The 14,336-nt window shown below is 44.4% G+C and overlaps 1 protein-coding gene across 1 annotated transcript in view; it reads left to right on the plus strand.

Moving 5' to 3' along the window:
* LOC144149528 (kelch-like protein 23) overlaps window positions 1-14,336 on the plus strand; it is a 178,529-nt gene that overhangs the window by 108,455 nt on the left and 55,738 nt on the right. The window contains exons 7-8 of the mRNA XM_077681184.1: window positions 4,229-4,339; window positions 6,687-6,878. Coding sequence (XP_077537310.1) covers window positions 4,229-4,339; window positions 6,687-6,878 — 303 coding nt within the window. The remainder of the gene's footprint in view (window positions 1-4,228; window positions 4,340-6,686; window positions 6,879-14,336) is intronic.

The following is a 14,336-nucleotide window of genomic DNA, read 5'->3' on the forward strand; positions in this document are numbered from 1 at the left end:
TATAGAAAACGGAGCTGCTGCTTGCGAGGCAAATATCACCGCAACGTGCCTATTGACAGCTGCGTGGCGGGAAACTTAGGAAGATGCGGGAAGTGAGGTACCGTGTGCTTGAATAACCATCCACAACCGAGACCAGCGGAATTTTCTTGAGCACTTTATGCAAGATGAGTTTACCGGGTCGTGCAGACAGTGGAATGAATAGGGGTTCAAGTCGGACGTAAGTTGCGAAATGGCTGCCTGCCATCGGTAAAAAATCTGGCCTCCCGTTGGGTTGATGTAAGTCCTTCACATGGTTTCTTCGCATTTCGGAGGCAACCAGTGTAGAGGTTTCTGAAAGAGTATGCAAAGGCTGCTGGCAGCTGTAAATGTAAATTGCCCAAATAAAAAAGTGGTTTAGATGTTCAATACAATGACACGGTCCAATCGTTAGGTTTTAGAGTGGCGACGTTCCTCCAAATTTTTAGCACCAATCTCAAATATGCCAGTCACCATTCGTCAAATATTCAATTAATGCGGACGCTCTTAATTTAAGCATTGTCTTTACACTTATCGCACAGAACAAGCTCCTTCAGGAGTGCGCTGCTTCAGGATCGCAGAAAATCGTGGACACGAAGAAAGGGGAAGGGGATTTCTTTCATTACGTTTTCTAGTCCTTTCAGGCAATGTGTCTCTTCTTGGGTTACATTAATATTTTTAGGTGGCGTCCACTTCAGCTTTCCGTAACAATCTGTTCAAGCCGATCCAGGCACCCAAGGGCTGATGACGCTCTGACGTACGTTTTCTAGCCTTCACGAGCAGCGCATAGCTACCACCACGTTTACGCACTCTACTTCTCAAAACTTGTAATCACACCAGTGGCATTACTGTAGGGTAGCGGAGGCTCTAGGAAAACCCTTGCACGAAGCGGTATCGTACCAGAGAAGGCAGCCCCACCGACATAAGAGGGTTTGCCTGCGCCGCTTTTTGGGAGCTTTTTTAGATTTTTGGAGCCCTTCGATCGACTTTAGAAGCTCGCGCAGTAGTGAAAAATGTTACACAGTGCGTCATGCTGTTTTTCAAATTGCAGCCACATTGTCCTTCCCATTCATTTCGACATATTCTCCTTAGATTGATAGTAGTTTGATATCCCGCATCGGCTTCCGCGCACATGAACGTGGCTTGCAGAACAGTTTTCAGGTTATCCCCAAAGGGTTATTTTATTTTCGATTCCAGCGCACACTCTGCTCGTTAGCTGCAGAAATAAGAAAAACAGTACCACGTGACCACGATTCCCCTATGGTAACAATGACACCACATCAGATCTCCACCACCTTGTAAGAACGTGCACAAAGATCAATTTAAGCAATCTCTATGAACAATGGATACTCTGAATGGGAAGAATGTTTGTTGCGCCAAACTTCCACTTACTCTTTATTATTTTTGCTTTTATTACACCATTTATTTTTATTATTACATTTAGTTTTGTTGCGCCAACTTTTTATGTTAGTAATGCTCTGGTGTGAGTGGTCTAGCATCAGCTGACACCCGTCAAAACTTCCAGGCACCATCAACAAGTACCGGCTTTTTCATTACAGTACTGGACCAATAATCCCTTTCCTTGCGTCCCCTCTCCCAAGCATGCGCCGCATGCCCGTGTTGCTGCAATAAATGCTTCCCTGGCTCTCGCCCTCCCTCCCTCATTCTTCCTCACTCCCTCCACTCCAAATTATTGCTGACTGGAGCACGCGTTGTTTCAAGTGCCTTGCTTTCGTGTTCAGTTTACTTCAATAACATATTTTAGTTGAATGCAGTCGAATTATTGCGCGCTGCTGCGTCAGAAATGCAACATTTCAAAGCGAATATTTGTATGCCTCAAGGGCAAGGCAAGCGACACGCTTTCACAAGCGTTTCATTCCCTTTCCAAAACTGGTCCTGTAGCCGTCATGTATGTTCCTGACCGCCGCCGGACCGGTTTCAAGAGAGAAAAATGCGTGCGTACACTCGTCGCTCTCTGCACATGTGGCTGGCTCTCCACTGTGGTGTCCGGCGCCTGGTGAAACAAACAACAGCAAAGCCAACTTTGCAGAAGTTCCTCAAGAAACAAACGCTTCACGTGGTCAGAATCGAACCTGGGTCGCTGGCGTTCTGAAGCCGATGTCCCTTCGAGTGCGCCATTAGGACACTGTCGAAGCAATATGGATTTTAAAGCGAGGCTTTGTTAACATCACTGACGGCCACCGTCCACATCAAAATGCCCGGCAGCAAAGGCAACTTTCTACGACCATGATATTGGCCGAGTGGGGAGTTGAAGATGGTTGAAGCGCGAAGCATTCTCTGGTCGAAAGCCAATGTCTTCAAAGTGCAAAGTCAAAGTGTTGCACCCTAAAACGCACGGCAGGAAAACCAACTTACACAATTGGTTTCCTCAAAGGCACATCAAGCGCAGGTGCACAGTCAATTTTTCCCGGACCAAACTCCCCTAATGGGTATGTGCCAAACACTTCAAGGACATCGTTATCATCGAAGCCATCTTCACTAGAGCATGTCGAAATTTAGCTTTGGCGCAAGGCGTTTGACGCAGACGCAGTCGTTGCATCGCCGGCTGCCGTCAGGGGCAGGCAACGGACGAATCCCTGAAGAGAGTAGACTTTGACTCAAGGCGACTTGCGGTGGAAGAATAATTACGAGTGAAAAAACAGCGCTAAAAAGACAGGACAAGAAAGGACACAGAACCACGGCGCTGACTAACAACCAAAAGTTTGGTTGTTAGTCAGCGCCGTGGTCCTGTGTCCTTTCTTGTCCCGTCTTTTTAGCGCTGTTTTTTCACTCGTAATCACGAACCAACCAGCCCAAATGCGTACCTTATTGCAGTGGAAGAATGGTTTACACTTCAGCTATCTTTGAAGGGGCATTCATGGGGATTCAGTTTTTTCAAGGCAGCGCTAACAGTGGGAGCAGCCCATTGGCCACTTTTTTAGCCGTCGTTGAGGCAACTAAATATGACAGAAAAAAATGTCGCTGTAACTGTATCCAGCTTTCTCTAAAACGTAGGGATGGAATGCGTATTGTGTGAATGAACGTTTCCAATAACACCAAAGAACAATGTTTCACCTTTGTGAGAGATAACCGAGACTCAAGGCATTAGCATGGTAATGGAGTTGCTTTTAACAGTGCAGCTGTTACTGCCTGTAATTCCACTCTTGAACAATACAATCTCCAGAAAACGAGAAGCGCTCGTAAGCGCGTCCCTCGCGGCGACCGACGAAATCCTGCATGCGCAGTCGCTTCACTGAAAAAGAAAACTCCAACGCCAATGCAAAAGAAGAAAAGACACCCTGCTTGGGTGAGGTCACCGCGGCAGCCGCATACTCTATAAGCGATTATGGGTAATTGGAGACATGGCTACGAGTGTGCGAATCCTTCCCGAGTCGTCTTGCCGATCCCGCCACCGCTGCCTCGAGTCGATGACGAAGAGCTGGTGGAAGTCCAAATCTGAGGAGGACTCTGCATCCACCACTAGCCGCGAAGAATACGACGACCCCTCCGATCCATATGACGACGATTACTGGCACCGCAGCTATGCCAATAAACGATGGTACCGAGACTTAACTGTGTGTCCGGCAATACTCACTAACAAGAGCTTCGCCACTGAAGTCTTGCGCGGGTGTGAAAGCTTCACTAAATTGTTAGCAAAAGTTTGCTATTTTTAATTCAATTTGTCTTTTCATTAAACGTTATACCAACCAAAACAGGATTGATGGCAATATAGCACAAGTGTGATCGATTGCCCAGAGATCAATGAAAACTTTGCGCCAAGAACGAAGCAATACAAGAACATGTTTCCCCATCACATTCGGACAGAAAAACGTAGCTGAAAAGCACTTTTAAACGATTCTAGAACTCTTAATATGTAAATTTATGAATTTTCCTGTAACACGTTGGTCCAATCAGCGATGGTTCGCGCGTCAAAAAATATTTGAACTTTTTGTTTAGATTCCTATTGACTCGTTGGACGAGATGTTAACGGCTAAAGTTGTGCTGATTGATAAACCCAGAGTTGCTGGGGTAGCCAGGTGGGATGTAACTATTTGGAGAGATGTAGCTCGATGTGACTTTCGGCAGTTTGAATTTCGTCCCTCTTACAAGGTTCATATGAAATTTCCGGCAAGAAAACGTTGTGAATCTGCATCATACGCCAAACTGCCGCGTAAAACAGGCGTAATACGGGGACTGGCGCTTGGCGCTGCAGGTACTGAGCGCACGGCGACAGTGGAGCGGTACCACCCCCGCCTTAACCAGTGGACCATGGTAGCGCCTATGAAGAGGCGCCGCAGCGACGGATCAGCGTGCGCGATCAACGGTGAGTGATGGCGGACGAACAACGAATGATGGCCATCGAAAAACGCGTGCTTCTGTGGATGAAAGGGCCTATATCGCGGACACAACAGAATGGATATTTAGGGCGGCTTGAAACGCGGCATTGTGAGGTGCCCTCCGAGCAGAGTTACGTTAGACCGTACCAAAATTGCTTTCAGTTAGTGAAAAAAAAGGAATGTGTTTTATTGCTCAGGAAACTTGCCACGCCACTACGTACGTGGTCTGAAAGAAAAGTAGAAGGGATAGTGCATTTGTGGACCTGCACAAGCGTCTCCTGTAGAGAAACACACCCCACGTTATCACTGACGCCAAAGAACGATTAGGCGACACTGTTGAAGAATCGCAGCTGCGTTGTAATTTGTGCTAAGTGTGGTTTCTGTTCACTGTACTGGAAGTACAGCAAGATTGTTTTGCTTGCTATTAGCAATAATTTTAGAAAGAAAACGTATGAGAAAAATATCTGATACATTTCTGCCTGTGTTAGAGACGTGTCTCCGACGTGGAGGGAGTGAAAAGGTGTTTACTTTGCAGAAGAAAACACAACATAACACAACACAACACATCACAGAAAACACAACATTAACGGAGGTCACTGCCCAGTACTTGCATCAAAAGATGCGCCTCGTTAGGAGGACTGCCAGGAAAATATTAAATCGAAGAGCCACTAGTTCCCACTAGGCGCTTGGGTGGCACCTAAAGCGATAATACGCTAAAGCAGGTAAAGTCGAGCAGGTAATTTTTGAATATCAAGGCAGGCTAAAGAAATAAGCGCCAAGTACCTGTTTAAGTAAAAAACGCGGCGAATTGTCGATAAAAACAGGCAACATCAAGATCTGCTACACTCGGCTTTAATGTTCCGTTCGGCAATGTGATCACGATAGGATCTCCACAAAGCCTTACGTTTCCGACTTAATCATTCGATTTTCGGAAGCCCAGCCCCCAGCCATTCTACTCCACGTCATTGCTTTGCACCCGAATTTTAAAATTTTGCTCACCCCTCTGCCCGCGTTTTGCGCACAGCGCGAATTCTGCGACCAGCTCTCTTACCTCACCCAAAATGTGTGGTGGGGTAAACTCTCATTTGCTTTGTATAGAGGACCAACTTACAATTTTCGGGTGTGTATTCTCAATTTCCTATCCCGTTTAAAGTTGAAACTCTTAGATATAATTTCATAACACGCGCAATCACAACCTAGCCTTCTAGACTCGCCATACTCATTGTCTTCTTCATCTCTCATATATAACCACTGTTTTGGCGCTATTTGCCCCAGTAGGCCTTCAACCATCATTATCAATCCAGTCTAAAGCAAAAGCCTTGTATTCCCCGTGAAGCCAAAAATCCGGTAACTCCCTCTTTATATGGTTGCTTGAATCCACGTGCCTGCCGCGTTGTCCAGCTTTCAGAATAAAGCACAAAACGAACGCTAGCCCCTCGTGCTTCTAGCGGGCAAGGGGGAGCCGTCACTCTTCCTTTGTACGTTGGATCATGCCGCCTGGTTACAAGTGCTTCTACGTTGTGTGCTGCAAGTTTCCGCGTCGGCTATAGGCGTGGACGGTCGAGCAATTGATACCAAAACGCTGAAACACAGGACCAGTAAAATGCTGCCAGGCGAGTCAGACAGCGGTAACTACGCGATATTTTTCAACGGAGTCGTTGCCTTCAAGGTCACATATCGAAATACGATGTAGCGGCAAATAAGTATTTCAGAGGTGTCGCAAGCGAGGTCACGACGCTTTCTCATTCCAGCCACCTTGGCGGATATACATACACGTAGCAGTTTTTATTTATAAAAGCAGCAGATTTTGATTTAGCAAACGCAAATACGGCCGGAAAGTGGTGGCCGCAACTTTGCCTATTTCCTTTTCTAAATCCGAAAATAAGATGCTTTATTAAGCGTAGAAGAAGCCGTGCCAGAAGCGCGGCGCACAAGTTGCGCCTCGTAAATTACTATTGCCTTCGACACGTCCCATTGCTCCTGCGTCATACATTAAAAAAAAAAAAACTTTGTCCTGACAACTGTCCAAGACAGGCGAGTCCACGGGAGAAATAAAGGGAGAACCCTTCTCCACCTTTAGCCTCATGCTAAGAAGTGTTTTTGGTCAAGCAAACTTCATTGTTTTACATTTTTCTTTACCCACAGGGAAGAAAACATCAGGAAATATAAACTAAAGATAACAGTATGGCGTCATTGTTGAAGAGGTTTCTATGCCACAGGACACAGTCTGCTTGTAGGCCTCATGAGATGCGGTGCACTCCCGCTATGGGTGCGCTTGGCGCCCAGCTACCCTGCAGTACTCGAGCTTGTGCAATGGACGGCCCTTGTGCGTAGGCAAGGTATACGTCAGCGGTGGCTTCAACGGCCAGAACGTGCTCTTGAGCGCCGAGGAGTACACGCCCTCGTCAGACTCGTGGGCCCTGGTCACGCCGCTGCCGAGTCCTCGCTGCAGCCACCGCATCATTTGCCGCGCAGGCCGCATCTATGTGATCGGAGGCTACGACGGACGTCGGCGGCTCAACACAGGTTAGACCCACGATAAACTTTGTATTCAAGCGAAGCGGTATCCTTTAACTTCATTGATGAGGGCGTTCAAGTGCCATCGAAGCGAGAAACCACTTACACAGAACATACGATCCCCTATAGCGTCAGCAGTCGATGGTCTCTACGTAAATCACACCAAATCACGCACATGAGATTTAAGGGAGCGTAATTTTCTTTATTCCGCCCATTTTTCTAATGGCCTGCTATAGATCCGCAAGAAAACTTTGTTGCATTGGTTGAATTTATTAGTCAGGCATATATCTTTTGGAGGCGAAAAGCAAAAACGCCCGTGTGTACGAGATTTCGGCGCAGGTTAAAGATCCCCAGGTGGTCAAAATTAATCCGGAGCCCTCCACTGCGGCGCGCCTCATCGCCTGCGTTGCGTCGGCGCGTTAAACCCTACAATAAAAATCAATATTAGTCAGGCATATCCCATATTTATTCAAGTTGTGTTAATATTTTGCGTTAGCGGGCGAAAAGTATGTTTGCTGGCTGCGGTATGCGTAATGTTATTTCCCCAGAAGAAATTTGTCAGAGGAAACGATGTGCCTTGGCAACGATAGGCTTGCCATCTGTAAAGACGCACAAAATAGAGAGGATATTTAATGCCTGGAAGCTTCCAAAATGGGCACCTATTTTTGACTTCACAGGAAAGATTAAATCCCTAATACGCATAGCCCTATGGGAGCTAATGGGTACGGGCCGTTTGGAGGGCAAGATCTGCGAAAGCGTGTCCGTTAGAAACTCATCAACCGGGTATTACTGCGTATGTGAGCGTAGATGAGGACTGCGACCGAATATGTGCGGTTGATGATATGCGCGGTTGAACGGAAGATGATAAGTGTAACATTAAGGGACAAGAAGAGATCGGAATAGGCCAGGGAACACACGCGTGCTAAGGAGTTATTAGTAGAAATTAAAAAGAAGAAATGGGAGTGTGCAGGGGATGTATTGCGAAGACAAGATAACCGCTGGTCATTAAGGGTAACAGAGTGAATACCTAGAGAAGGCAAGCGTGGCAGCGGGCGTCAAAAAGATAGATGGGCAGATGAGGTCAAGAACTTTGCGGCAAAAAAATTTTCGCACTGGGATAATTGGAGATCTATGGGATAGGCCTTTGCCCTGCAGTGGTCGTAGACAGGCTGATGATGATGTTCTGCTCTAGTTTGTTCTCTGATCCAGGTAGCTTGTTTTCTGTTCCTGAGTGTTACTCCTAACATTATTCATTCCATAGCACGTTGAGCAGACCCATGTATGCTTTCTAGTTGTTTAATAAGGCGGCAAGTTTCAGCACCGTAAGTCATCGACGGGTACGCACTGGTTCAAGATTTGTTTCGAGGGACAGAGGTAGCCTAATTTTCATTATATGGGACTACTTGCCGATTATATGGGAGTGCTTGCCCATACCTATTCTGCACCGGAGTTCTCTCTCGTGGTTGGGGTGAGCACTAACCATCTGTCTTAGGTAGTTAAACCATCATTTCGTTTCCTAAGGTGAAAAGGACGCTTTTGGTATGCTTATCCAATGAATCGTTTAATCATACCGTATTACAGTTTTTTGGTAAAGCGGTCACAAAAAACTGAGGGTGGCAAGAAAAACGCAGTCCAAACGACCGCTTGACAAGCCTCTCCACCTCTGCAACTCACAATTCAGTGGCACTATACAACAAGCAGGGACAAAAAATTACAACAGCAATCTATGCACATCAATGAAAAGTGACACTTCTACATACAATTGATCATGATGTGGAACAATGGAAAACTTATATACAGAAATTCATATAGACAAGTTCATGTACAAAGCATACATCTACAAAATGTAAACCAAAGTATATACACACATACGCTTAAATTAAACATTCTTTTCGGAGGGCAGCAAAAGATATAGCATGAAGTTGTTTTTACAGTGGACTGTTAAGCAGTTTCGGCAAAATGTATGCCAACTTACAAAACCCTAGTTCGTTCGACATTGCGGAATTATAAAAGTAGTGGTTGTTATGGGCTTTGCAGGAGACAAGCATAGTAATTTTATGAAATTGATCGTGCCTTTGTATTGTTTCTTTAAATTTGCAAACATGTGCAGTCAAACATTTTGTTTACGGGGATATTTTTATGTTGCGTGTATAAAGAAGCAGTTGGAGCATCATAATTAACGTTAGAAATATCCCAGAGAGCCTTCTGCAAAATTTGAAGTTTTTGAATAATTGTTGTTGTGTTTCCCCAAAGAAAAAAACACTAGCTTAGATACGAATAAAAGAAGGCTTAGTAGAGGGTGAGTTTAGTTCCAATTGCAAGATAATGCCTGTTACTCCACAGAATACCGACCAATCTAGAAAGCGCGATACAAGTTTTACTAACGTGGGCGTCCCAAGTCAGTGTTTAGCGTAAAGACTGTACGTGGGGATGTAAATGACTTTACAAACTGAACAACTGTGCCAGACAAGGAGTGGGTCCAGACTGGCGTGGCTTTAGCGTGAAATATGATAGCCTTCGTTTTATCTTTGTCTATGCTCAATGAACTTACCCGGGGCCGCTCATGTGATAGGTCTAAGCTTTGTTTGCTGTGGTAGATAAATGTGTGATATCGTTCGAAAAAAATAGGCTTGTATCGTCCGCATAAATAACGTATCAGCTAGCTTGCTTATGTTACATACGTCATTTATATAAACATTGAACAGGAAACGCCCAAGTAAACTGCCATGGGGTACATTATATTTGATTTGAAGACGATAAGAAGAACTTAATTGTCACAGATTCTGCTATTGAATAAGATTAAGTGCATGTCCGCGAAAACCGAGTTTAGCAAAAAGGAGTGCCATGACTCAGCGTATAAAACGCTTTGCTAAAGTCGACAAATACGCCCAGAGTTAGCAGACGCAGTTGAAAATTATTTAGTATATATTTTTTCTGGTATAACAAGGTGTGTTAGGTTGATCTATTTTCAGTAAACCCATAACTGGGATTCATTTATTACAGAAGGTTCTCGAAAACGTTTTGGAGACGGAGGTGGATTATTCGTTTCGAGCCTTTGGAAAACAAAAATGGGAGGATAGGTATAGGCGTGTAGTTTCCTTGGTTATTTTTGCCGCGTTTTTTGTAGATTACCGCCACTCGCGCTACCTGCATATCGACAGAAAATTCTGCTGTAGTGAACGCGGTGTTGTATATGTTCGTCAAACAGGGCGTTATTATGGGTAGAACATACTTAACCGGTCTACTCTGGATGTGGCACGAATCAAGCGATGTGGTATTCTTCAGTGCTTGACAATTGACGAAGGCTTCCCTCTCATCGGTAGGCTCGAGGAACATTTTTTTTTATTGAGGTGAGGTATCTTTTATTTCAATTTATCATTATTACATCGCAAGGCTGACGATAAAAGCTGCATAGAAGCAGCTTGACAAGCCCGTCAGCCCAATTCAAACGTCAGCAGCTACGGCAAATATGCATGCTGTACAGCTTTACAGTAATAAACACAGAACACACCAATGTATCGCAATTCTATTGCGATAACAAAAAATATGCAAAGTAAAAAAATATATATATGCACGCTAACAACGAAACAAAGGAATCATATTGTATTCGAAAAACATGAGAACGCTACATGAAAGTCATATTTTTGCTGAAAAAAAATGACACACAAGAAAAAGAGAAACGACGAGGCACATACTGAAACATACGAAAATGAAAATAGTGTCAGTTTACGAAAAATGCACCGGTAAACAAAAAGTGACAAAAAAAAGTATACATATAAGCTACTGCATACAACAGAAGAGGAATAAGCGCTTCAAGAAAAATGGTTACACCAATCAGGGTATTACCCACAGTGAGATGCATAATGCACTATGATGATGTACGAAATAATGATAATGCACGGTATGATGAACGAAAGGTGGGCACGTGCCATCGTTCAGTGTTTCTGCAAGTGTACACAGGCAAATTCGGGCAAAGGTAGGCCAGCTCAGATAAATTTTTGCAATTTTTCGCTAGTTCTTTCTTAAAGCTAAGAGCTAATCTCGCATTATAAAGATCGAAAATTTTGGTAATGCAGTATTTCTGGAATAAATGACCAGTGTGGGCAGAGAAGCTGAGATTCCAAATGGAACGTAAGGATTTTTTTTTTGCAGTACATGAAGTCTATTTTTATTAGCAAGTGTAGTGGTTCCCCAAACTAGGTGAGTGTAATTTAAATAAAATTCAAACAAAGATTTACAAAGCGGTAACTTAACGTAAGTGGAATTAAGTGACGATGTTTGCTAAGAATTCCTTCAATGCGAGACAATTTTAAAATTACAGAATTAATGTGGTCATCTCAAGTAAGGTTACTACTGAAGTGAACTCCTAATACCTTCAGGCATTCCACGATTTCTATTGAGTCAGAACCAAATTTAACGTACTGCGGAACGATGATTTGTTTATTTCGGGGTCGAAACAGTATAGCTTTAAACTTATTTGCGTTTATTCTTAATCGATTAGTAATTGACCAGCATTGAATAGACTTCAAGACAGCGTTAGTTTTCCTTCCGATCTGGTCTGACGAGTCCAACGAAAAAAGTATGGTCATATCATCACCATACAAAATTCACTTCGCTTGTTGACATAAGCTTAAAATATCATTAATATATAAATTAAACAACAAAGGTCCTAATATACTACCCTGTGGGACGTCAGCTATTATACGCTTAACAGATGATTTGTGGGTGTCAATGCAAACATACTGTGTACGATTGGCAACATACTGTGTACGATTCGCTTAACGTGGTACCCAAGAACCGGAAAATTCCCTCATTATAGCCACTACGGGAAAATTCAGAAAAGAACTTCTTAAATGTTGTGGGCAGGATTGACCGCGTGAGCTCATTGCCATCAATAGTAAGGCTGGTTAAGTTCCTCATGCTTGGTAGTCCTATTCAGAAGAATATTTAAACAACTCCATTTTTCGTTGAGTACCTCACAGTTGTGGATAGAAGAAATGGTTAATATGCTACCCTGGGTGACCGAAATGCCGTATTGAAACGATTTCGCAGAGATTTATGGCGAATGAATAATTCGGGCTGCTTAGTTTCAATGCAGGCTGCAAGGCGCTTGTACTTTTTTTAACCAGCCTAACGAGCCGAGGCGTCATGCCCGGCTTGCGCGCTTTCTTGGATGGCCTTATATCAATAAAAGGAAAACTTTAAGTGTATATTGGCAAAAACAGCTCAAGAAACACAGCGTATACCCGAACAGTAGTTGATTCGTTTAGAACACCGGTCAATCGTGGCAATGCGATCCCCAAATGTTTCAAGCCGGCTCTGGGTAATCAACTGTCGCAGTACTTGTGCAGCACGCTGAAGTGCAAGATCTTTTTCAATGCACAGAGAAACAGGCAATTGATAGCTCATGTCAACTGCAATACGAGCAGAGTGGGATAAACCGTTGTGATTAGTAATTAATAAATCGAGGACAGAGGACGAAGTAGATGTGATGCGTGTTGGTTTACTGACGACATTTCGGAAGTTCGTACTTTGAGTAGAAATCAAAATTTGTTGCTGCGCAGAGCTGGTAGTGCCCATATTTATGTAGAAATCTCCTGCTATAAGTGATAGGGAATTTTTGGATAAGAACGTTTTTTCGTGTTCGAAGGAAGCAAAAAATTCGTTTCAACTGCCTTGGTGTGGTCGATAAACGACAGAAAGAACATTTTGACCGGATCGTACTGTGAGTAATTCTATATTGTCATTGCTCAGACTGTGCGTCTATAACAATTCACTTGTAAGCCTTTCGTTTACAAGCATGGCAACGCCCGCACCACGTTTGTGTGGCCGATTGAGAAAAAATGCTCTGTATCCAGGCATGCGAATGACACCACCATCAGAGCAATGCCAAGTTTCAGTAGGAAAGATCACAACGAGAGAGCAGAGTAGGCTATCACGAAGGCTTGATAAGCTGTTACCTTTGTTCATGGCGAACTGCATCTTGAAATGTATTGCATGAACAACCGTCTTTACTTTCCCAATTGATGCCTTAAATTCTGAAGGTGTGACTAGATGGACATCGTTCCTTGGCCGGTTGGCGGCTGTTTCGCAGTACCCGAAGCCCGTTACATCCTTTTCAATAGGTAATCAAGCGAGCATATGCGAATAATGTCAGAATCGTCGGTCTTCAGAGCTAGGACAACAGCATTTTTCGTCCTCACGTGCTTCCAGAAAACCTGCCTGTTGTTTTGCTTTCATGGCCCATAAACGCCTTTGGTTGCTCGAGGTCAAGTGCTTATTTACGTAGATGGATGCTTGGCTTTCCAGCCCTAGGTTTATGTTTGATTCGAGTCTTTTTTACTTTTTGGAGCGTTTAATCGCGCTTCATCCAGGATTTGAAGTGCACAACGATGTTTCTTTTGCAAGGGTGGTGTGTTGGCACCCGATGGCAAGCTTCAATGTCCGACTCGAGAATCTGCTCTTTGATAGCGCTTCCAATCACTATTACTGGGTAGATTTCGGCGCACTTTAAAGGAGCCGTGAAGAGAAAACACAAGTTTGGTTCATTCAAAAGATTGTCTCGTTAGAATTATACTGACACCACTTTTAACGTAAACTTCGCTCAAATAAGCTACATAATTAGGAAAAACGGGAATGGTCATGCGACCCACCAGCTCATTTCCCGCAACAGAACCGATGTCGTCACATGAGCTAAGCTCTGCGATTGGCGGAGGCTGGCAGAAGCAGACGCAAATTAGGTAGAACTTACAAACTAGACGAACGAGCGATTTGCGCTTAAATTTAGGGCACATTCTTTGCAAAGCAATAAGAATGATGGGACAAACAGTGGAAGTTACGAAAGCACATGTAAACATAGAAGTACTGATGCGTTCTGCTGTTCGTACTGCGCACAGCATGCTTGGTTTCGCTGCACAGCACTACGGGGCTTGGGGTTGTCTCAGACGACACTGGCCGGTTGACGCAAGCAACGGTGTCTTACGTGACCCCATTTGTCGAGCGAGCACTGTTTCAGGGAACGAATATTTTCTCCAAGAACAAAAACAAGCCAGGTTTAAATGCGGGCAAAAACAAACCAAACGCTTGCCACGGTATGGTGGCGCCATCTAGGTTACGGAACGTAAAGAAACGCGGGAACAAACCAACACCGCCGTACAGGGTGGAGACAACCTTTGAACGGTCCCGTGCCGCCGCAATTGGGCCAACGGGCTCAACGCGTTATTATTTTCGTTTCCCACGAGACCTAGCAACGCGAAACAGACAATATGATTCAAACTTCTTCAGTAAACCGCGTTGCGGCGATAATTTTAGCGCGGTTTTGACACAATGACTTGCTTCGGCGGCGAGCGAGCAACAGAAAATGGCGGCGCCAGCGTATACGTGTCTCTACCCTGTACGGCGGATGCGTATGCGTGAATGAAGGGATTCTAGGCTGCAGAGCGGTCGGTTTCAGTGATGTCACTTGGG

The sequence above is a fragment of the Haemaphysalis longicornis genome, unplaced genomic scaffold, assembly GCF_048455015.1.
Source record: "Haemaphysalis longicornis isolate Haplotype H1 unplaced genomic scaffold, Haemaphysalis longicornis Haplotype H1 scaffold_1, whole genome shotgun sequence".
Classification (NCBI taxonomy): Eukaryota; Metazoa; Arthropoda; class Arachnida; order Ixodida; family Ixodidae; genus Haemaphysalis; species Haemaphysalis longicornis.